The following is a 25,969-nucleotide window of genomic DNA, read 5'->3' as shown; positions in this document are numbered from 1 at the left end:
CAATTCAAAGTAGAAACTTCATGTGAAAGTTGTTATTAAATGATGAGTAAAGTACTTCATTATACATGTGGAATATGGTTGGAATGTATAGTATATGCTGAACATACTTCTGGGTTAAGATAATTAGCATGAAATGGGGGGGGAGATTATGAACCATGCCACTTTGTGTTAACTTGTAGACGGTGAGTGGCTATTCTCAAATAATGTTTCGCTTTTACTAATAAACATGAGTGCCTGTGGCTGCAAATGTTGTTTAATGGATAATAATTTTACAGAATAACAAGGCAACTAATAATAATTATTCACGACTGCTGAAGACTAAAATAACATGCTTGTGGTAAGTATCGTTGTGTACTGATTAACCGTCTCTTGTATTGATATGTGTATCGTTTCAGCAAAAGTATCGATGCATCAATATGTCGATGAATCATTTCACCCCTAGTGTATAACATACATCACATTAGGAATATTGAATGCAGTGAAGATAATGATATGTAGGAACAGTCATTAATATCATGTGATATGGTGGGGGTCCCAACATTAATGGTATGTAGGAACGGTCATTAATATCATGTGATATGGTGGGGGTCCCAACAGTAATGACATGTAGGAACAGTCATTAATATCATGTGATATGGTGGGGGTCCCAACAGTAATGGCTGCCTCTGGACAAATTATTCAAAGTCTCCATGTCCTTGTCATTCAGACTAAAACCAAAGATATCCATGTTCTCCTTGATATGTACCGGATTTGTAGATTTTGGTATTACACCTGCAAAATACAAAGATTAAAACCCTTGTTAGACCAAAGGGCAAAATTCTAATGGCAATGATCAACTACTAACTTTTATGGAAACTGAATTATGGATACAAATAACTAATCAGAAAAAAATCTTGCAATGTTAAATATTGTTTTAAAGTCAGGGAAACACAATAATAACACTACTATAAACAGTAAATGACAACCTTGTATTGAGTAGTTCTGCATGTAGGCATAAAAAAGGCATAGATGACTCAAAAAAATCAAGTTTGCAATATTATCAGTATTGTTCAATAAAATTCACAGTTGTGTCCATTTTTTGTGTCACTGATGCCCTTACCATTGACCTTTAGATATAAAAAAATTCAATAGTTTCTTCACATGTCATCCATAATATTTGGTCATGTTATTTTTCATACCAAGGTGCAGAAACCTTTACTTTGTCCCACCATGACCTTGACCTTTCACCATTCAATCCCCAACTGAGATTCTTGTCTTGCTTACCCCTACTGCAAGCCATTCACAGAGCTTAGTAAGTTTAGAGCTGAAATTACTGGGCTAAGCTAACAACATTTTTCTTGTCTGATTTATTATGGGAAACAACTTTCTATCTTTAGAGTCACACCAATCCAGATCATTGCCATTTTTAATCCCAATTTAATAGGTGTCTCTTCTCCTATACATGCAAGCCATTAACAATGTTAGTTTGCCCAGGATAAGTGGTTAGAACTAAGTTATTGTACTAAAACCATTATTTCTTCTTACATGCCACAGACATGTTGAGTCAAAATCACTAAGTTTCTTTTTTGTAAATCCCAAGTTATCAATAAAGTTTGCTCAGTGAATGTGCTCTATAATTAAAGGTAATTGTGATCAGTAACTTAAGTTACTGCACATAAACAATTTCTTTCTTCTCTGAGTCACTTCAGCTTTTCTATCCTGGAATTTAACTCGTTGATGCCAAAATATATACTGTATATTCCCTAACTAACAGGGCTTTTATTAGCGCACAATAATGAAAGCTGAAGTTGTTCTTCTGATGTAGTCATATAATGATCACATGTGCATCTGGGTTTTTTTCTACTACTGAAATCAGTCATTGTAAATATCAGCACATGGAAAATGGGGAAACACTCAGCTGCCCAGCTATTGCATTATACTTTGCATGTGTGCCTGTGACATTAGGTACAGTAGAACCTGTCTTGAAAGACCACCTTGCCTGTCAAAATATAATGGTCTCTCTAGACAGGTGGTCTCTCATAACAGGTCATAACACTATATACACTGTAATCAATAAATATGTGCATGGAGATTTCATTTCATAAACATTCATTCACTCATACTGTATTGTGTTTTCACACGGTCCAAAAATCCATTTGGTTATAATCCTGTTACATATAAGGTTTGGCCAAGGTACCTGGTCTCAAACTAATGTTCTTGTGATAGAATAACTGACAGATAAATTTCCTAACATGATTCAGTAATCCTGTAAGTGTATAAAAAATGAAATATTTAACCTAAATATTAAAAAAGACTTTCGTTTCTCAGAAAGTAATTCTTATATTAAAACTGATTTCTCTGAGGACAAATGCAAAATATGTGGCTTTGTTCCTCACATATTCTGAAAGTGATCATTTTATCATTGTGAAACCCTTTAGTGAAAAATATGGATAACAAGTCTGTCAAAATCAGACTATTTGGATCTGCCTAAGAACAGAATGAGTGCTGCTGAATCGATGCTATTTTATGGAAGCAAAATGACCCCTAAGTGATACCATAACAAGAGTCAATGACTTCCAGCAGACTGACACATGACAATGAGTGAATGACTTTTATGGCAGACAGACATCCTAAAAAGAGTGAATGACTTTTATGGCAGATGTCTGAGATAAGATTATAGTGCTAAAGATTTCCCAAGATATCAAGTTAATTATACTTAATGTTTACTTTCATTGTTCTAATAAATAGTTCCACATCTGCCCCAAGCCCTGCCCATTTGATCTCCATAGGAATATCTGTACTAAACTGAAACATCTAGAAATCTAACAGACATAATAACATCAGCTAACTTCAAAACTTGAGCTAAATCCAATTAATACTTCTGAAATTATCCAAGGTCAAAATTACTGTATAGTCTCTATGGTTTAGTTTATTTTATGTGACCATGTCAGTTTTTGCTACCATATGTTTACCTTTAGACAATAATTTGTGCAATCGTGCAAGCCAGCCACCAATAGTGGCTCAGATATTGGCCAGACAACAACTAGAGACTCATATGCCAGCTATTGGTCCAACTACCCATACTGTATGTTCCCAGTGCATAGAATATTGGACTTACCGCTACTATATGTCCCCATTGAGTAGAAACTTGGATTTACTCCTACTGTATGTACACATAGAGCAGAAACTCCTCTTGTACATACCCATAGAGTAGAATCTTGCACTTATGTCTACTGTATGTTCCCAATGAGTAGAATTTTGGATGCAGACGTAACTGACTTACTCAAACTGTATGTCACCATAGAGAAAAAGCCATCGATGTTCATGTAACTGGCTGGTCATTACTGTATGCTGTAAACATAACTTGTAATGTGTCCCTTATGTATGTCCCCAAGGGGTTAAGCCTTTGCTGTACATGTAACTAACTTGTCCCTGCTGTATGGAACATCAGAGCCTCTGCTGTAAATATTACTAACTTGTCACTGCTGTATGTTCCCATGGAAAAAGGCATTGGCTGTTCTAAACTACTTCATACAGTAATATCAAACATAAAAGAACCTTGACTATGCATATTACTGACAGAATTAGTCTGTGCTGTATGGCCCAGCACAGTAAATCCATGACTATACATGTACATTACATACTCCCTACTATACTGACTAGCAGTGTGGAACCTGAGCTGTATCTGATTCACTGAACTATGTTAGTCTCAGAGAAATGAACCTGAACTATATGTGGTATTTACCTATTCTGTGCTGTGTGACCTGCTTTAGTGAAGCCTTCATTTTACATGTAAATGACCAACTCCCCACTGTACTGATTGGCAGGGTAGACTGGGCGGTTTCCCATTCACTGACATACTCACTACTGTACTGATTGGCAGAGTAGAACCTGGGCTGTATCCCATTCACTGACATACTCACTACTGTACTGATTGGCAGAGCATAACCTGGGCTGTATCCCATTCACTGACTTACTCCCCATTGTAATGGTTGGCAGAGCACAACCTGGGCTTTATCCCATTCACTGACTTACTCCCTACTGCACTAATTGGCAGAGTAGAACCTGGGCTGTAACCCATCCACTGACTTACTCCCTACTGCACTGATTGGCAGAGTAGAATCTGGGCTGTAACCCATCCACTGACCTACTCCTTACTACACTGATTGGCAGAGAAGAACCTCGGTTATATCCCATTCACTGACCTACTCCCTACTGCACTCATTGACATATTAGAAACTGGGTTGTATCCCATTCACAGACCTACTCCCTACTGCACTGATTGGCAGAGTAGAAACTGGGTTATATCCCATTCACTGACCTACTCCCTACTGCACTGATTGGCAGAGTAGAAACTGGGTTATATCCCATTCACTGACTTACTCCCTACTGCACTGATTGGCAGAGTAGAAACTGGGTTGTATCCCATTCACAGACCTACTCCCTACTACACTGATTGGCAGAGTAGAAACTGGGTTGTATCCCATTCACAGACCTACTTCCTAATGCACTGATTGGCAGAGAAGAATCTGGGCTGTATACCATCCACTGACCTACTCCCTACTACACTGATTGGCAGAGAAGAACCTCGGTTATATCCCATTCACTGACCTACTTCCTAATGCACTGATTGGCAGAGAAGAATCTGGGCTGTATACCATCCTCTGACCTACTCCCTACTACAGTGATTGGCAGAGAAGAACCTCGGTTATATCCCATTCACTGACCTGCTTCTAATGCACTGATTGGCAGAGTAGAAACTGGGTTGTATCCCATTCACAGACCTACTTCCTAATGCACTGATTGGCAGAGTAGAAACTGGGTTGTATCCCATTCACAGACCTACTTCCTAATGCACTAATTGGCAGAGTAGAAACTGGGTTGTATCCCATTCATTGACCTATTTTTGTCTCAGAGAAATGAACCTGAATTATATCTGGTACTTATTTAATCCATGCTGTGAAACCAGGCTTAGTGGAGCCTTCATTGTACATGTAAATGACCTATTCTCTACAGTAATGAGTAGCAGAGAAGAACCTGTACTGTATGTGTCACTGATCTAGTCCCCCCTGTGAGGCTTGGCTGTAAACAGGTAGTTATCCTTCTCTGCAGAAGCAACCAGCAGAGCATAAACTGGGCTGTATCTCATGTTACAGACCTGTGTTTGTATTAGGGAACTGTACCAAAGCTATGTGTGTAACTAACCTATTCCTTGCTGTATTGCCCAGCGGAGTAAAACCTGTGCTGGAGACTTTCCCAGGGTATCTGCAATTCTCACTACATCTGCATCACAAAGCAACTGTAACAAAAATGTACAGATATCCAGTTACAGAATAATACTATAGACTGTATAGAGGTACAATAATCTGAGGGCTTGATAGTAATTCTATAGTCTACATAGAGGTAGAGTAATCTGAGGGCTTGATAGCAATGATATAGACTGTATAGAGTTACAGTAATCTGAGGGCTTGATAGTAATGCTATAGACTGTATAGAGGTACAGTAATCTGAGAGATTAAGTAATGTTTTAGACTATATAGGTACAGTACTCTGACAGTAATGCTACAGAATGTATAGAGGTACAGTAATCTGAGAGATTAAGTAATGCTTTAGACTATATAGGTACAGTACTCTGACAGTAATGCTATATACTATATAGAGGTACAGTAGTCTGATAGTAATGCTCTAGACTATATAGAGGTACAGTAATCTAATAGACTAAGTAATGCTATAGACTGTATAGACGTACAGTACTCTGATAGTAATGCTATAGACTGTATAGAGGTAGAGTACTCTGACAGTAATGCTAAAGACTGTGCTGAGGTACAGTAATCTGATAGTAATGCTATAGACTGTATATACGTCCAGTAATTTGATGGCTTTATTTCATAAGTGCAAGTACATTTACAGGATTTTTTTTAGTATCTTAGGATACCAGCCCATATTACATATCAAACAGCAAAATATAACACTGGAACAGAGCGTAAACAACAGCTGGTGATGTGAACTGCATATATGTATTTGGTCAATGGCCACATCATACAATTTATTTTCTTGTGAAGTATATAAAAGTAGCCACACTATTGGTAAATGCAGATAGATAACTAATGAGCCACACTGTTAGTATGTGTAGATAGATAACACATGAGCCAGACCATTAGTATATGCAGACAGACAACTCATGAGCTATAATAGCAAGGCCCACTATGACCAACTGCAGGTCTAATAGCAAGGCTCCAATGACCAACTGCAGGTATAATAGCAAGACCCACTATGACCAACTGCAGGTCTAATAGCAAGACTCCAATGACTAACTGCAGGTATAATAGCAAGACCCACTATGACCAACTGCAGGTCTAATAGCAAGGCTCCAATGACCAACTGCAGGTATAATAGCAAGACCCACTATGACCAACTGTAGGTATAATAGCAAGGCCCCAGTCATCAACTGCAGGTATAATAGCAAGGAACCTGTGACCAGCTGCAAGTATAATAGCATGGATCCTATGACAAACTGCAGGTATAATAGCAAGACCCTAATAATCAACTGCAGGTATAATAGCAAGGCCCCAGTCATCAACTGCAGGCATAATAATAAAGGCCCTAAGACCAACTGAAGGTATAATATCAAGGATCCTGTGACCAACTGCCTGTATAATAGCAGCCCCACTATGACCAACTGCAGGTATGATAGCAAGGCCCCTAAGACCAACTGCAGGTATCATATTAAGGCCCGAATGGCCAACTGCCTGCATAATAGCTATGCCCATGTGACCAACTGCCTGTATAATAACAAAGCTATTATGACCAACTGCTGGTATAATAGCAAGGACCCAGTGACAAACTGTAAAGCCACTATAGCCAACTGTAGGTGTAATAGGAAGACTATTATGACCAACTGCCTGTATAATAGCAATGCAACCATGACCAGCTGCATGTATCATAGCAATGTCTCTATGACCAGATCCATGTATAACACAAAAGGCTACAATGACAAGCTGCAGGTATCATAGCAATGTCTCTATGACCAGATCCATGTATAACACAAAAGGCTATAATGACAAGCTGCATGTATCATAGCAATGTCTCTATGACCAGATCCATGTATAACACAAAAGGCTACAATGACAAGCTGCATGTATCATAGCAATGTCTCTATGACCAGATCCATGTATAACACAAAAGGCTACAATGACAAGCTGCATGTATCATAGCAATGTCTCTATGACCAGATCCATGTATAACACAAAAGGCTACAATGACAAGCTGCATGTATCATAGCAATGTCTCTATGACCAGATCCATGTATAACACAAAAGGCTACAATGACAAGCTGCATGTATCATAGCAATGTCTCTATGACCAGATCCATGTATAACACAAAAGGCTACAATGACAAGCTGCATGTATCATAGCAATGTCTCTATGACCAGATCCATGTATAACACAAAAGGCTACAATGACAAGCTGCAGGTATCGTAGCAACATCTCTATGACCAGATCCATGTATAACACAAAAGGCTACAATGACAAGCTGCATGTATCATAGCAATGTCTCTATGACCAGATCCATGTGTAACACAAAAGGCTACAATGACAAGCTACATGTATCATAGCAATGTCTCTATGACCAGATCCATGTATAACACAAAAGGCTACAATGACAAGCTGCATGTATCATAGCAATGTCTCTATGACCAGATCCATGTATAACACAAAAGGCTACAATGACAAGCTGCAGGTATCATAGCAACATCTCTATGACCAGATCCATGTATAACACAAAAGGCTACAATGACAAACTGCATGTATCATAGCAACATCTCTATGACCAGATCCATGTGTAACACAAAAGGCTACAATGACAAGCTGCATGTATCATAGCAATGTCTCTATGACCAGATCCATGTGTAACACAAAAGGCTACAATGACAAGCTGCATGTATCATAGCAATGTCTCTATGACCAGATCCATGTGTAACACAAAAGGCTACAATGACAAGCTGCATGTATCATAGCAATGTCTCTATGACCAGATCCATGTATAACACAAAAGGCTACAATGACAAGCTGCAGGAAAAATTACAAGGACCATAATAATAATAAAATCAATATAAAATAAAATCTTTAACAAATCATATTTATGGGATATACATACAGCTAATAGTTCTGACTTTTGCTCATCAAATTCATCTCTTTCATCTAGGTTCATAATGGAGGGCTCTGTTTTCGCATTTTGAACTTCCTGGAAATCACTTCATTACCAGGGAACATTTCTAGGCAGCCATGTTTACATTTTTGAGTAAAATCAATAATTTTGGTGCAGATTTCACAAATATTTTCATTAGGTGAATCATTTCAGATATTTTTCTTATTTCAATCTTTTTTAAAAAATAAATATGGATTTTTCATGTGTATCTTGGAGAGTGTATGCATGTGTGTGTGTGTTTGTTTGTTGAGGTGTACACATTGAAAATTAAACCACTGCAGCTTCATCATACTGTAAATTCATTTGTGGTTTGGTGAAAGTTACCAATTTTGATAGTACTTAATTTCATGGATTTGTAAGAGGAACCCTTTTTTTTCCACAGATACATTATGGATTTGGGAAAGTGATCTTATCTTTTTCCACTGACAGATCATGCATTTGGGAAAGCGATCTTATGTTTCCACAGACAGATCATTCAATTCAATGGAGTCCCAATAAATTACAGTACAACAAACTGTCTCAATATCTCATAACAAGGAGAGATCCTTACAGTCAAGGTACAACAAACTGTCTCATTATCTCATAACAAGGAGAGATCCTTACAGTCAAGGTACAACAAACTGTCTCAATATCTTATAACAAGGAGAGATCCTTACAGTCAAGGTACAACAAGCTGTCTCAATATCTCATAACAAGGAGAGATCCTTACAGTCAAGGTACAACAAGCTGTCTCAATATCTCATAACAAGTAGAGGTCCTTACAGTTAAGGTACAACAAACTGTCGCAATATCTCATAACAAGGAGAGGTCCTTACAGTTAAGGTACAACAAACTGTCTCAATATCTCATAACAAGGAGAGGTCCTTACAGTTAAGGTACAACAAACTGCCCCATCATCTTTTGATAAATAAAGGTCCTTATAAGTGAGATACAAAAATCAGTGATAATTATCTCATATTAAGCATTTAGCTTCAAAAATTTCAAACTACAACAAACTGGCTAACAATAAGAATTGATGAATACAAAATACATATAAAGTGAGTTTAACATGTAATATTTATTTAGTTTTATAATACTGTCTACTGAATATGTAAAGGTCAGAGAAAGGGGAAGGAAGACATAAAGATGGAATCAACTGTAGAAGTACCTGATTGTTTTCATTGGATGTACCCAGTGAAGAATAGGCCTGAAAGTGAATGCCGTTTTCTGTGCAGAACCTTAGCAGTTGACTCTGTATCAGATGTGGATGGTGTTCTATCTGTATGGAATGAAAACGAAAGAAGTTTACATAACAACCCTCCCCTTATGCTTTTTTTCATATATCTTTAACAATTAAGTTTGCATAATGCCTTATATAATATGAACAGGGATGCACACATATTATGCATAATGCCTTATATAACATGAACAGGGATGCACACATATTATGCATAATGCCTTATATAACATGAACAGGGATGCACACATATTATGCATAATGCCTTATATAACATGAACAGGGATGCACACATATTACGCATAATGCCTTATATAACATGAACAGGGATGCACACATATTATGCATATTGCCTTATATAACATGAACAGGGATGCACACATATTATGCATAATGCCTTATATAACATGAACAGGGATGCACACATATTATGAATAATGCCTTATATAACATGAACAGGGATGTACACATATTATGCATAATGCCTTATATAACATGAACAGGGATGCACACATATTATGCATAATGCCTTATATAACATGTTCAGGGATGCACACATATTATGCATAGTGCCTTATATAACATGAACAGGGATGCACACATATTATGAACAATGCTGTCTCATACTTAACTCAATAGGAATGTCCATTATGTATTTAGACAAATTATTTATTCTGTCAATTATCTTATTTTGCATGTATGTGCACATAAGTTGTAACTGTCATTCTTAGTATGAAACATGACGTAACTAAGATATGAAACATAGTGTAACTAAGGTATGAAACATGATGTAACTAAAGTATGAAACATGATGTAACTAAGGTATGAAACATGATGTAACTAAGGTATGAAATATGATGTAAATAAGGTATGAAACATGATGTAACTATGGTATGAAACATGATGTAACTAAGGTATGAAACATGATGTAACTAAGGTATGAAACATGATGTAACTAAAGTATGAAACATGATGTAACTAAGGTATGAAACATGATGTAACTAAGGTATGAAATATGATGTAAATAAGGTATGAAACATGATGTAACTAAGGTATGAAACATGATGTAACTAAGGTATGAAACATGATGTCGCTAAGGTATGAAACATGATGTAACTAATGTATGAAACATGATGTAACTAAGGTATGAAACATGATGTAAATAAGGTATGAAACGTGATGTAACTAAGGTATGAAACATGATGTAACTAAGGTATGAAACATGATGTAGCTAAGGTATGAAACATGATGTAACTAAGGTATGAAACATGATGTAACTAAGGTATGAAACATGATGTAACTAAGCAAATGTAGTTACTTTTTGTCCTTGATCTATGATGTCGATGTTGAAGATACCCCACCCCCCACAACATATCTTCTATCAAACTGAAACAGTTTCAATGTTCAGACCAGAAAAAAGTGCGCCAGACAGAAGGAAAAATAGAAATGACCAAAAGCTTGAATATGCACACACAGATGGTAGCATGACAGCCTCAGTGTCTGGTGGATTGTGTCTGAATGTTAGTGACAGCTGAAAGGCAATGTTGGATGTCATGTCTTTGAATGTTACTGAATGCTTTAAGGCAATGTTTGATGCCATGTGTTTGAATGTTACTGACTGGTGTCAAACAATATCGGATGTCATGTCTTTGAACATTACTGACTGCTTTATGGTAATGTTTGATGTCATGTGTTTGAATGTTAGTGACTTGTAAGGCAATGTCTGATGTCATATATTTGAATGTTACTGACTGTTTTAAGGCAACGTTTCATGTCACGTGTTTGAATGTTATTGACTGCTTTAAGAAAATGTTGGATGTCATGTATTTGAATCTTATTGACGGCTATAAGGCATGTTTTTATGTTTTCTAATGTCATGTGTTCGACTGTTATTGACTGTTGTTAAAGAATGTTAGATGTCATGTGTTTGAATGTTATTGACTGCTTTAAAAGAATGTTAGATGTGTTTGAATGTTATTGATTGCAATATGGCAATGTTTGATGTCATGTGCTTCAATGTTATAAACTGCTATATGGCAATGTCTGATGTCATGTGCTTCAATGTTATTGACTGCTGTAAGGCAATGTCTGATGTCTTGTGCTTCAGTGTTACTGACTTTTGTAAGGCAATCTTTGATATCATGTGCTTCAATGAAATTTACAGGTGTAAGGCAATGAAATAACCGTTTCATGTCCAATGTCTAAGGGATATATTTATGTCACGCTTTCACAAAGTTATTTCTAACCTTATATCATTCATTTCCCACCAAGAAAGCAGTAAATGTTGCAATAAGCCAGTGAAATCACTATGTTGGTGTTATGTATGTTGTTATGTATATTTAATTTTCATTATTTGTCTGTTAGGTTTTTCAAAAAATTTTATTTCATTATATGCTATTGATAATAAAACATTGTATGTTGGACTTGACCTTGTCCAAAATCTAGTCCATTTTCTACTAAATCTGAATCACTGACTGTTTTAAAATTCTGTACACAACTAATGCATTGCCAAAAAGTTTTCTGTGAGTACAGGTTTGATGTTAGGGTCATTATTAATGCAAGTAAACATTTATTTGGGTCTGGGTCTAGTTTATTGGAAGTCACCTATAAATACACCTGGCCTACATGATCTATTCCACATTCTATATTATAATTTTAATAACAGACCTTTTAATTATAACTGAAATAATATATTACTGTATCTAGTAAACAATAGGATCCTTCTAGAAGGTTATTTTCCATCAGGTAGTAGTTTTTTAAGAAAATGCTCATTGTGATATGAGGTCAAGCAGAGGACTACATAGTCTTGTTTTTCTAGAAATTATTCACTTGTGCTATAAGATCTCAAGGCAGAAACAGTTGTATTATTGCTGTGTTCAGTAGTTCATTTGGGATAGAACTGTGTTTATTTAAATTATTTATTCATTGGAAATATGTGCTCTTCATAAATAACATTCTTGGAAATAAAAACTTGAATTTATAATGAAATTTCAAATAAGGATTGAATTCTTGGATTGTATAATTGTGATTCAACAAAAGACTGTTGGCATATAATTACTACACAGGCCACTACAGGCATATCAACACTTGGCTTTAATTTGGATTTCCATAAAGTTTATTCAGAACTTTAATCATTAGGACCTGTGTCTGTAATTCTAGGATTATTTATGATTTAATTCACAATACAGTATATTCCATTTTTAAATTTTCACTTTCAAGAAAATAAATTATTTGTTAAATTTTACAAAGCTTCTTGCTTCTCACTCTTTTCTATTACCTGTTTTAAGACCACAGAGTCGTAATAATATTTAATTTATATTGTGTGCTTGACCTTTGTCTCCGATCATTAGGTGGGTCAAGTTTTGGCCTACCTGACTATTTTCATGGCTGAGGGTTGCGCCTACCTGATTTTTGAACATGATGTTCAAATGAATGTAATTTCAAAACCTGACCTTGTTTACAAATTAGGGGATGTTTCCATTAGAAATGTCAGATATAATTTGAGAGGAATTGTTTAGTTTAATTATTAATTGGAATTACCAGGTGCTCATTCACTTCCTTTTACTAAAACACTACTCTGTGATTATTGAGGACTCATTCAAAGACATTCTAGATCATATCATCATGATACATGACAACATTCAAGATTACTGGAATTAATTCAGAACATTATTTTTCATTTTGGTTTTGTCATTTAATTATGATTATTTGAGATTTAATTCACAATACTGCATCTTTTAAATCTGGTAAGTAATTTACTTGTTGAATTTTATTAAACTTGTTGGTTTTGCTCATTTCAATGCATAGTTTAAGACCACAGACTCAGAACAATTGGAGCACACAAAGTGATCTAGGCTTCCAAAGCATTCACTGAATGAAAATGAAGACCATAAGAACAATGTAGTTTAAGTTCTTATGCATTATTGATCGGATCATCTGGACACTAAGTAAAGTTTCCATTAATTACTTGGTTAATTAGATTGGATCATTAGAGCAATATGCTCCTATGAATTACATGGTTTATTAGATCAGATCAATAGTACACCAACACAAAATAAAAGTGCGTAAGTACTATATGTTTAACACATTTATGACATGGTCCACTAGATAATGGGATCTGAATTTCCTTGGTATCAGAGCACTGGTGTTCAAACAAAGATAAAAACTTCAAATCTACAAGCATTTATTCTATTGGAGCTCCACATTTTCTTATTTTCCTTTAACAAACAAGTATATCAATTTGTAAAAGCAAGTCTTTTGGCACATTCATCATTTATGCTTGTCTGAAAAAAATCACATGGTAATTATATTCCTGCTACATACAAATACTGCTTCCTGTATGTTCCTCTTAAAATTAGGGTACTGATTACTCTCAGATTCTTACCTGTAAAACATCTGGTTTTACTTCACAGTGGCAGAGTAGCTCGTGCAAGTGGCGCTCTTCAAAATTAGACACTCCAATAGCTTTGATCTTACCTGAAGGAAGAAACAAATTGATTCTCTAATCAGAGGACACCTTTAACTGGCTCTTTAATTTTCTCCCAAATTTCAAATCATTAGGCTTAAATCCCCAAACACTGACTACTATCTAAAGTCTCTGGTGTAGTTGTGGCCAATTTTAATCACATAATTTAACTTTCATATAATTTACTCTCAGATTATCCTCAAGACTGGGTTAATTTAAAGCAGATTAAAAGAAGCAGTTTGTTAGAAAAACAGGAATAAAGTATGACTATGACTGCATATTCATTTTGGTGATTTCAGTGGCAAAATGGCAGTTGCAATTTCAGTCAAATTATAAACAAAATATCAGCCAAATATCACCTTATTTATTACTGTGCCTACCAATCATTTGAAATGCACTGGATCTTTCCCATGTAAATATCCTTTCCTACAAAATTTGAGTCGTATATTGTAATTCTAATTTTGTAAAACACCTGCAGACTTTCTAAATGGAATTACACAAAACTTTGTAATGATTATACTTATTCAGGAAGTGACAAGGTTCAAAATGGTGTAATGGAAATTTGGCTAAAATGATGCTGAAATGAGCAAATTTTTAGCAAATTAAGGAACATTTTCAATATTTGTACAAATTAAAGAACATTTTCAATATTTGTACAAATTAAGGAACATTTTCAATATCTGTACAAATTAAGTAAAATTTTCAATATTTATACAAATTAAGGAATATTTTCAATATTTGAACAAATTAAGGAACATTTTTCAATATTAGCACAAATTAAGTAAAATTTTCAATATTTATACAAATTAAGGAATATTTTCAACATTTGTAAAAGAAACCCATCTGATAAGATGGCTTTACAGTGACTTGATGTTTAAAATTTGGAATAAATTCTCCCTTGATGATAGGGGCCCCGAGTGGCAGAATGGTCTAAAGCGCTCTCCGTTATGGATCACTGCCATCTCACCTCTGTCTGCGTGGGTTTGAGTCCAAGGCTCGGCTAATGTGGGTACGTGGGAAAGCCTGCCGGTAGCTTCTCGGGGGTCGGTGGTTCTTCCCTGGGTTTTCCAGGGTTCTTCCTCCACCAGTTATACTGGCCGCCATGTATAGCCTATCTTGTGCTGAAAAATGGCATTAAACTCTAGAACAGCAACAACAACAACTCCCTTGATGATAGTACGTATACCTTCCCTGTAAAAACTAACCCATGTTTATATACATACACCTTCCCTGTACAAATTGTTCAGTGTTTCTAAACATATACCTTCAGTGCAGAAACTGACCCATCTTTATATATATATATATATATATATATATATATATATATATATATATATATATATATATATATATATATATATATATATATATTGCAATGGGGCACAAAATTGGGTGTATCTCTTAAGTATTCAGCTATCAGTGATGTCAAAAATACATCATGTTCTTGCATGGTAAAGTATGGCAAAAGTGCAGCAAAAATATGAATTTGTATGATGTCAGGTTCCAATTAATTTGGAATAACATTACTGTCAGTCTAGGTGTGAACAAAGATGCTTTATCAAGCAATGTCATCAGCTTGTTGTCCTCAGCTGTATTTTTCACTTTCCTTGATCTTATAAATTACAAGTTTTACTAATGCCTAGATCCAGGTGGTAGGATGATTTTTCTGTGGATGCTTTTGACAGAGTTCACAAAACACAGCACTACCACTATTATGCCTTAGCCATGGGGATAGCCAAAACACAACATTAAGTCTATCATGCCTTAGTCATGGGGATAGCTAAAACACAGCATTAAGGCTATTATGTCTTAGCCATGGGGATAGCTCTTTTCATGTTATATTAAAGGCTACAGCTTTCATACTTGGGTTGCAGTTTTCGACATTATTTATTTGACAGTCGCATGGCAAACAAAATGATATTTTGGAATATCCTAAGACATATGTCCTATTATTATTTTGAAAGTCAAAACTTTTGAACTGCCAGACATGACTGGCAATTATATATATTTCAGGAAGCCTGGAGAGATAGTTGTTGTTGTTGGTGTTGTTCTAGGGTTTAATGCCATTTTTCAGCACAAGATAGGCTATACATGGCGGCCAGTATAAATGGTGGAGGAAGAACCCTGGAAAACCCAGGGAAGAACCACCGTCCCACAAGAAGCTATTGGCAGGCTTTTTACCACGTACCCACACTAGATGAGCCTTGGACTCGAAACCACACAGGCAGAGGTGAGATGGCAGTGATCCGGAACAGTGAGCGCTTTAGACCACTCGGCCACTCAGTGCCCCCTGGAGAGAGAGAGAGAGACAGAGACAGACAGACAGATAGAGAGAGTGTGTGTGTGTGTGTGTATGTGTGTGTGCTGTGAACACTCAAGCTTTTGTTGGGTATTACAAAACTTTACATTGCAACAATATCATCCCTTCCTCAATCCTCAATGCATTGCAAGAATAAATAAATTCAAAGTCTCCTTATATCTCTTCTGGTACATTATCAAGAAGGCTGGGGTGGGGGTCTTCTCATGTGCATATCCAGATCTGTCAGCGGACTGCTTTTTTACTGATATATGCATATCTACACTGGTCAGGACACTGCTCATTTACTGACATCAGCATACATATATTTTCCAGCTGACTGCTCTTCTGTTGATATCTACCCTTGTCAACACATTTGGTGAAGAAAAGGAAGAAAAACATATAGAACTGAGAAGAAATCTCTGCTCTTAAATTACTTGATTAAAACTCTGAATAAATAATGGATTTTTTAAATTTTGTCCCTTAATTATGTAATCAGGGTATATTTATATTTTTTATTACAGCCAAAAGATATCTGTGCAGGCATTTATATCTAATTTAGCATACTGTGTTTTATAACCTGAGTTAGGCTCTATCATATATCAGGGTTCTCAACAGATTTCAAAACTGAAGAGTCATTTGATCCTTGACACAAAATCTTAAGAGTCAAAATGAAAATCGCAATTGACAAGACTGAAATAATAATATTAATAATAATGAGGACTTTGTATAGAGCATAATTTTAAGAAGCTCTAAGTGCTGTACAACATTAGACAACACCTATAACATAAATAAACATATATAATGATATTATTACAGAAACCAAACACCATGACATTAGAAAACATAAAAACTTGCTGTAAATGCTTAAGAGGAGTGTAAGTATCTTGCTGGTGTCTCAGCTCAAGATATGCAGCCTTACATAAGCCCATGACATATTGGTGCAACGTTAGAGGACTGTCCTGAGCGACACCTAGGTTTCCTGACTGTGAATTTAATGTTGGTGTTACTGATATTTATTGTTTGAGGCAAAGGATGTGACTGAGAAAGTCTTTGGGTTGTGATCAGAATGGCCTCAGTTTTATCATCATTCATCTGTAGCTTGTTACATGACATCCATGATTTCACATCAGAAATGCACCTCTCTACACCTTGGATGGTAGCATCAACTTCAGTTGGGTAGCTAGATTTGTATATTTTGGTGTCATCAGCGTACAACTGGTGAGACACTGGATGATGATCTATGACACTTGAGAGCGGCTGAGTCATTTGTTTTGAGTCATGATCTCGTAGTTGGGTTTGTTTGTTATTTGTGGAGCAAACATGTTAAATAAAGGGAAACACTTGCACAGTATTTTGTTACTGATGCTTAAGATTTCTTACGACTGTAGGAGATATATTCTCGTCCTTGCAATTGTTACTAATTGTTACTAATTATCGGTTTCTTTGGAGTCTTAGGTTATCAATGATCATCACTAGCAGGTCATTTCTGAGATGAAGACAGGAAAGAAAATATACCTTGAGCCATTGTGAGTAATTAAAATTAGCCATTGTTGAAAATTTGATGAAGAAGGAAGAAATGTAAACCTTGTAGTTCACTGCCAAGATATTTTAAAGAAATAAAACCCACAAGCATTTTTTGATTGTTACAAGTTTACACTCTTAAAATAAGTAATAGAAAAGAGTGAAAAGCAACAAGCTTTGTAAAATTAACAACAAATTTATTTCAACAGAATACAAAGTGAAAATTAAAAAAAAGAACTTAAAGTATTGCAAATTAAATCCCAAATAATCCTAGAATTACAGACACAAGTCCTAATAATAAAAGTTCTGGACAAACTTTAGTAGAAATCCAAATTAAATGAAATGCTGAAAGTGTTGACTGGATTAACTTTTGACCCAATATCAGCTTTTGTTTGACTGCCCATAAATATACATGTAATTCTATCAGTGGTAGGATGTACCTTGGGAATTAGACCTGGCTTAAGAAAAAGGCAGAACTTTGCATCCAACACAGTAAATGACAAAACACAAAATATAATACATAAACAAGTTGTTCAGACTTACATGAAAATGGAAGTGATATACTTACTAGTAGACATCTGAGGGTAAATATCATTGATCAACACTTCACTCTGTGGCAAGTAATAATTAATCTAATACTTTAAATAACTAAAATCCAAATAAATGTAGATATTGTGTAATGAATACCATAAAAGAACATAAAAATGCAGGACATAATGCATTTCTTGACAGGAACAGTCACATGAAAATGTAAGAATGCTGAAATTTGAATCATTTTGTAAGTATTGCCAGCATCCAGGGTTTCCAACCTTGCACCTAGATTTATAAAATTGTGTTCTTCCAAAGGTTGCAGTTAAGAAGAATGGTGTGAAAACATTGGTTTTTTCAAATTTAATATTTTTTAAATTGTAATATTTTTATTAAAATTTCAGTTTTAGTGCATTTTTGGAGAGGTATGTTTCGAATAATTTCATTTTTGAATCCTACAATTTGAATAATTTCATTTTTAAATCACAATTTGAATAATTTCATTTTTAAATCATACATTTGATACCATTATTTCATTTCTAAATCCTACAACTGATACCATTATTTCACTTTTAAATCCTATAATTGATACCCTTATTTCATTTTTAAATCCTACAATTGATACCCTTATTTCATTTTTAAATCATACAATTGCTACCATTATTTCACTTTTAAATCCTATAATTGATACCCTTATTTCATTTTTAAATCATACAATTGATACCATTATTTCATATTTAAATCCTACAATTGATACCATTATTTCATTTTTAAATCCTACAATTGATACCATTATTTCATTATTAAATCCTACAATTGATACCATTATTTCATTTTTAAATCCTATAATTGATACCCTTATTTCATTTTTAAATCCTATAATTGATACCCTTATTTCATTTTTAAATCCTATAATTGATACCCTTAGTTCATTTTTAAATCCTATAATTGATACCCTTATTTCATTTTTAAATCCTATAATTAATACCCTTATTTCATTTTTAAATCCTACAATTGATACCATTATTTCATTTTTAAATCATACAATTGATACCATTATTTCATTTTTAAATCCTATAATTGATACCCTTATTTCATTTTTAAATCGTATAATTGACACCCTTATTTCATTTTTAAATCCTATAATTGATACCATTATTTCATTTTTAAATCATACAATTGATACCATTATTTCATTTTTAAATCCTATAATTGATACCCTTATTTCATTTTTAAACCCTATAATTGATACCATTATTTCATTTTTAAATCCTATAATTAATACCCTTATTTCATTTTTAAATCCTACAATTGACACCATTATTTCATTTTTAAATCATACAATTGATACCATTATTTCATTTTTAAATCCTATAATTGATACCCTTATTTCATTTTTAAACCCTATAATTGATACCATTATTTCATTTTTAAATCATACAATTGATACCATTATTTCATTTTTAAATCCTATAATTGATACCCTTAGTTCATTTTCAAACCCTATAATTGATACCATTATTTCATTTTTAAATCCTATAATTGATACCATTATTTCATTTTTAAATCCTATAATTGATACCCTTATTTCATTTTTAAATCCTACAATTGATACCATTATTTCACTTTTAAATCCTATAATTGATACCCTTATTTCATTTTTAAATCCTATAATTGATACCATTATTTCATTTTCAAATCCTATAATTGATACCATTATTTCATTTTTAAATCCTATAATTGATACCATTATTTCATTTTTAAATCCTATAATTGATACCATTATTTTTTTCAAAATCCAAATTGATACCGATATTATATTTGAAAGGTATCCCAAAATTCACTATTCAAAAATAAAGATTTTTTTCCCTGAACATAAAGTACACAAACAATTATTTTAGAAATTAATTTATGGTGTCCCACCATATAATGTAAATATTGTCAATTAATCAAAATTGCTCAAAGAAGTATATTTTCTTTTGTGCCTCAATTTTAGGAATGACCCACCAGTGATAATCATTCCACCCCTCAGACTCAAAAGAAACAGAAAGCCAGTAACAATTCTGAGGAGAAGGAGAATAAATCTCCTAAAGTTGTAAGAAATCTTAAACTTCTGCTTGCTCCATGAATATGAACAATCCAAGCTACGAGTGCATGCATAGAAAACAACTGAATATTGCGATTTCAGTTTTGATTCCTGAGATTGTCATTTTGACTCGAGATTTTGGTGTCAGTGTAAAATTACTCTTCATTTTTTAAATCTGCTGAGAACTCTGATACTGTAGTAGCACTATTTTTCATGGGGACTAATCTTTTTGGATTTTGTTATTACCTTGAGTCATGTGACCCTGAGTCATGTGAGTCATGAGTTTAAAAATCTAAATTAGTCACACATTATAAAGACCCCCCCAATGTTCTTACTGTGTTTTATTTCAAGACATAAAAAGCCATTTCATAAATCAACATCATTTATGTAATCTGCTGATAAAATATAAGCTTTTCTAATTGTGTATTAAAAAATTAATTTAAATAAAAATTTAAAATGCATTTAAGTTCAGTATTCTCAATGCCACAGATAATTAGGTCCAATCTTTCACTCATTTTCTAATGAGTTGCAAATTATCCATTCAGCATGAAAATGGTTTGATTGACCATGTTTTAAGTAAAGTCTATTGGTTGAAGTTGGTTCATACATGAGGCAGGCTCAACTATAGGAGGGATTCCATTATTTTTCAACTTAGTCAGCATCTTTGCACTTTGATGAGTTACGAACAAGTCTAATGTTGACACAGCTTGTCAGCTGCACTGTGCAAGAGACAGCAATGCATGTGTTTAGTTCACATGTGAAATAAGGACATTATCGAAACCAACCAAATTCTCAGTTGAATTTTACCACTCTTAAACCACTGTGTTGATATCATGGTCATCAGAAAGTAGTTGTGGGTGCAACTTTATGGAAAGTGCTTCAGAAAGAGATCGTATACATGTATTCCAATAATTGATTAACTTTGCATTGTTGGCTGTGTCAGCTCTCTTTGATGCTGAGTATAAGTGGCTGATTTTGACATGTGTTTGATTTGTGCTCATACCGATGGTATTCTTGTTTATATCACTAAAATGACTACTATTTGTTGCATAGTTTTGTTCTATGGCTATCCTCATTTGTCGTTGCTTGCTTGCTTAAATTAAAGTGGTGTGCGTACATAGGTACATTTACGACTGGTTTATGACTGCACTGCAGACTGATAATTGTTCCTGGGGGAAGGAAACATTGTCTCATCCCCCAGGATTATTTGTGGTATTTGTAACGGTTAGTCCATGAGATTAAATATCTACAAATATGCAAACTTTTGAAGGCATAACCTCAAATTTAAGTATTCATGAAAATGTCAATTTTGTTTTTCAAAACCACAAAATTGAGACCCATTAAAATGAATGATACAACTGTAAAACAGTATCTGTCAGTGTCTTAGTACAACAGTATCTGTCAGTGTCTTAGTACAACAGTATCTGTCAGTGTCTTAATACAACAGTATCTGTCAGTGTCTTAATACAACAGTATCTGTCAGTGTCTTAGTACAACAGTATCTGTCAGTGTCTTAGTACAACAGTATCTGTCAGTGTCTTAGTAAAACAGTATCTGTCAGTGTCTTAGTTCAACAGTATCTGTGTCTTAGTACAGCATTATCTGTCAGTGTCTGAGTACAACAGTATCTGTCATTGTCTTAGTACAACAGTAACTGTCAGTATCTTAGTACAACATTATCTGTCAGTGTCTTAGTGCGTGTGTGATTAGGATTTTTAACGTAGCTTTAACAATTTTTCAGTCACATCACTACGATGTCTGCAGTGTGGCAGTTTATAGTGATGTCTAGCACTGGGGCATCAAGCCGCAGACACGTAGCATGATGTCCCACCCAGTCACAATATCCTGACACTAGGCCGACCGGTCCTAACACTAACCTCTTAATGCTGAGTGCCAAGCGAGGCAGCTGTTAGTGCCATTTTTGTAAGTCTTTGGTATGACTCGATCGAGGTTCAAACCCACGACCTCCTGCTTCCGAGGCAGATGCTCTAACCACTAGGCCACCAGAGCGGTCAGTGTCTTAGTAAAACAGTAACTGTTAGTGTCTTAGTACCTTCTTTGTGAAGCTGCTCCAAGTCTTGCCAACTTTGTAGACGCAACTGACAATTGCGTGGGTCATCAGGTTTTATGCCCTGCACTCCAGGCCAGTGAATTAGGTACAAATCTAGATAATCAGTCTGAAGATTGCTGAGTGATTTCAAGCAGGCTTCCCTACATTTCCCCTGTCCTTGATCTCTAGGAGCTGTAAACAAAATTAGGTGCATAATATGTATAGAATAGAACAATTAATACAGAGTACATTGAAAATAATACAAAGTTTCCTACAAAACTATCAATCATATCCAAACAATATGAAATGATAACTGTTTATATCATTTGTCCCCAAGTTCACTAACACAAGTCTTACCAATATGCTTTGACTTGATATAAGTTTTACTGTTATTTCTAGGTTCGAGGTAAGTTTTACTATTATGTCTAGACTTGAGGTAAGCCTTACTGTTATGAGTTGGGGCTTGAGGTATATTTTACAGTTATGTCTAGACTTGAGGTAAGTTTTCTGTTATGTTTAAATCTGAAGCAGGCCTTTTTATATCTAGACATGATGTAAGTTTTACTGTTATTCCTAGACTTGAGGCAAGCCTTATTGTTATGTCTATACATGAGGTAAATTTTACTGTTATGTCTAGACTTGAGGTAAGTTTTACTATGTCTAGACATAAGGCAAAGTTTTACTGTTATGCCTCAACATGAAGCAAGCATTCCTGTTATGTGTAGATTTGAAATCTGTCTTACTGTTATGCCAAGACTTGAGGTATGCATTACTGTTATGTCTAGACTTGAGCTAAGCATTACTGCTATGCCAAGACTTGAGATAAGCTTTACTGTTATGCCTAGACTTGAGCTATGCTTTACTGTTATGCATAGACTTGAGGCAAGCAACACTGTTATGCCAAGACTTTAAGCTAACCTTACTGTTATATCTTGACTTGATGCAAGTCTTACTGTTACATCTAGACTGGAGTCTTTCTGTCATGTTTAAACTGGGGACAAGTCTTTATTATTTCCAGACTTGAGGCATTTTGGTTGCTAGTTTCTAATTACAAGACAAACTGATTTATTTTGCTTGCATCTCTAAATTAGAAATTAGGGAAGACTTTGAAAATATTCATAGTTATTATGGTGAATGAATTCAGTATTAGCACATTTCACAAATTAATTAAATTAGTATCACTGTTATTGTTGTGATTTTAATGCTTTTTTTCAGCACATGATGAACTGTATATGGCAACCTGTATATTTGATGAAAGAAGAACCATGGAAAACCCCAAGAATATTTTCTTGTTTCCTTGCAGAAAATGGGATAAACTCATCAGATAAGTAACTGTTGATTTTGTAAACTTTTTTAATCTGCGAGATATAACAATTTCAGCCAGTCAGATGACAAGATTCAAGACTTAAATATTCACTTCAGTATAAAGCACTGTTGGCATAATCAAGACTAGTTTTATGCATGTCTATATTTAGTGTTTAACTTTTGTCCATGGTTGTAGATTGTAATGATCATTTGTAAACAACCTACTACATATCTAATTTTCAACCAATGACTGTAGATTATATTTTAAGATAGCGTTCATATGTAATCAACATGTTTACTAGGATTTGAGTTCTGGACATCGGTTTTCCACTTGGAATAAACATGGTCTACCTAATATTTGTCAGGCTGATTCGCTAAAATTTAAGTAAACAGACATGACCTTGTTTACAGTTTGAGGCAATTATCCATTAAGATGATGTAGTTTTTGTCAGTTTACAAGAGAGCTTAAAACTGGCACCACCTGTGGATGGCAATGGAAGGTAATGGGCAAGAGTTATTGTTCTTAGTCTATATAGTATAGACAGGAAAGATGAATGCTTGTCATTGGGAGTGCTGGATTCAGGAAGTAGTGGGGCTTATGTTCCTACCATTAATATTAACGGGATATGTATATGAAGAAGAAACACAACCACCTGTAACTGACTTTCTTTGACCTACTGACCTAGTTTACTGGTGATAAAAATGTCCTCTCTGGTCAGATCAAGTTGAGGTAATATTAGTTTTAAACTGGTTCCAATATCAGATTCATTCCTGTATACTGCAGCTGTATCTGAAAAAGAGACAAAATATACACTGAATCCAAGGTGAGATGCATTCCTGTACACAGCAGCTGTGTCTCAGAGATATAACATGCACTGAATCCAAGGTCAGATGCACTCCTGTACACAGCAGCTGTGTCTCAGAGATATAACATACACTGAATCCAAGGTCAGATGTACTCCTATACACAGTAGCTATGTCTCAGAGATATAACATACACTCAATCCAATGTGCCTCACACCTGTACACAACAGCTGTGTTGCAGACAAAGAACATAACTCAATTCCAATGTAAATGTTCATTCCTCTACACAACATCTGTGTCAATAGCATAAACAAATTCCAACATCAGTACACAGCATCTGTGTCCATAGCATAAACTAGTTCCAATGTCAGTACAAAGCATCTATGTCCATAGTATAAACTAGTTCTAATGTCAGGAAAAACATCTGTGTCAATAGCATAAACTAGTTCTAAAAGCAGTACACAGCATCTGTGTCCATACATAAACTAGTTCCAATGTCAATACACAGCATCTATGTCCATAGCATAAACTAGTTCCAATGTCAGTGCAAAACATCTGTTCAACAGCATAAACTAGTTCCAATGTCAGTACAAAGCATCTGTGTCCATAGTATAAACTAGTTCCAATGTCAGTGCAAAACATCTTTGTCAATAGCATAAACTAGTTCCAAAAGCAGTACACAGCATCTGTGTCCATAGCATAAACTAGTTCCAATGTCAGTACACAGTATCTGTCTCTATGGCATAAACTAGTACCAACGTCAGTACACAGCATCTGTGTCCATAGCATAAACTAGTTCCTACATCAGTAAATAGCATCTGTCTCTATGGCATAAACTAGTACCAATTTCAGCACACAGCTGTGTCCATAACATAAACTAGTTCCAACATCAGTATACAACATCCAGTGTCAGTATACAGCATCTGTGTCCATAGCATAAACTAGTTCCAACATAAATAGCACATGTGTCAATAGCATAAACAAGTTCTAACATCAGAGCACAGAACATGTGTCAATAGCATAAACTAATTCCAATATCAGTATACAGCATCTGTGTCCATAGCATAAACTAGTTCCAACATCAGTATACAGCATATGTGTCAATGGCATAAACTAGTTCCAACATCAGTACACAGCAGCTATATATGAAGCAAAATCACCAGACTATTTCCAGTCTCTGGCTGCACTGGGAATCTAAGGTTTGAAAAAACAGCAAACATACTGGTTCCAATCTCTGACTGTACTGGGAACCTAAATTTCAAAAAGACAGCAAAAAGACTCATTCCAATCTCTGACTGCACAGACCAACCAAGTTTTCAAAAGACAGCAAACAGACTGGTTCCAATCTCTGACTGCACAGTCCAACCAAGTTTTAAAAATCCAATCTGACTGTTCAGAGAATCCAATCTGACTGTCCATAGAATCCAAGTTTTGAAAAAAAAAACAGCAAACAGACTGGTTCCAATCTCTGACTGTGTAAAGCATCCAAGTTTTAAAAAGAAAGCAA

The 25,969-nt window shown here is 34.8% G+C and overlaps 1 protein-coding gene across 4 annotated transcripts in view; it reads right to left on the bottom strand.

The window, feature by feature from the left end:
- Positions 1–237: 237 nt before the first annotated feature.
- LOC149776600 (uncharacterized) overlaps positions 238–25,969 on the bottom strand; it is a 41,602-nt gene continuing 15,870 nt past the window's right edge. For all 4 annotated transcript variants that reach the window (XM_089941085.1, XM_089941084.1, XM_089941083.1 and 1 more), the window contains 6 exons: positions 24,341–24,448; positions 22,357–22,545; positions 13,789–13,880; positions 9,336–9,446; positions 5,185–5,278; positions 238–771 (listed from right to left, as the gene is read on the bottom strand). In XM_089941085.1, the coding sequence (XP_089797211.1) occupies positions 626–771; positions 5,185–5,278; positions 9,336–9,446; positions 13,789–13,880; positions 22,357–22,545; positions 24,341–24,448 (740 nt within the window). In that variant the 3' untranslated portion in view covers positions 238–625. The remainder of the gene's footprint in view (positions 772–5,184; positions 5,279–9,335; positions 9,447–13,788; positions 13,881–22,356; positions 22,546–24,340; positions 24,449–25,969) is intronic.

The sequence above is a fragment of the Sinohyriopsis cumingii genome, chromosome 18 (genome assembly GCF_028554795.1).
Source record: "Sinohyriopsis cumingii isolate HCF-2022 chromosome 18, ASM2855479v2, whole genome shotgun sequence".
Classification (NCBI taxonomy): Eukaryota; Metazoa; Mollusca; class Bivalvia; order Unionida; family Unionidae; genus Sinohyriopsis; species Sinohyriopsis cumingii.
This window is presented reverse-complemented; position numbering and strand designations above follow the sequence as displayed.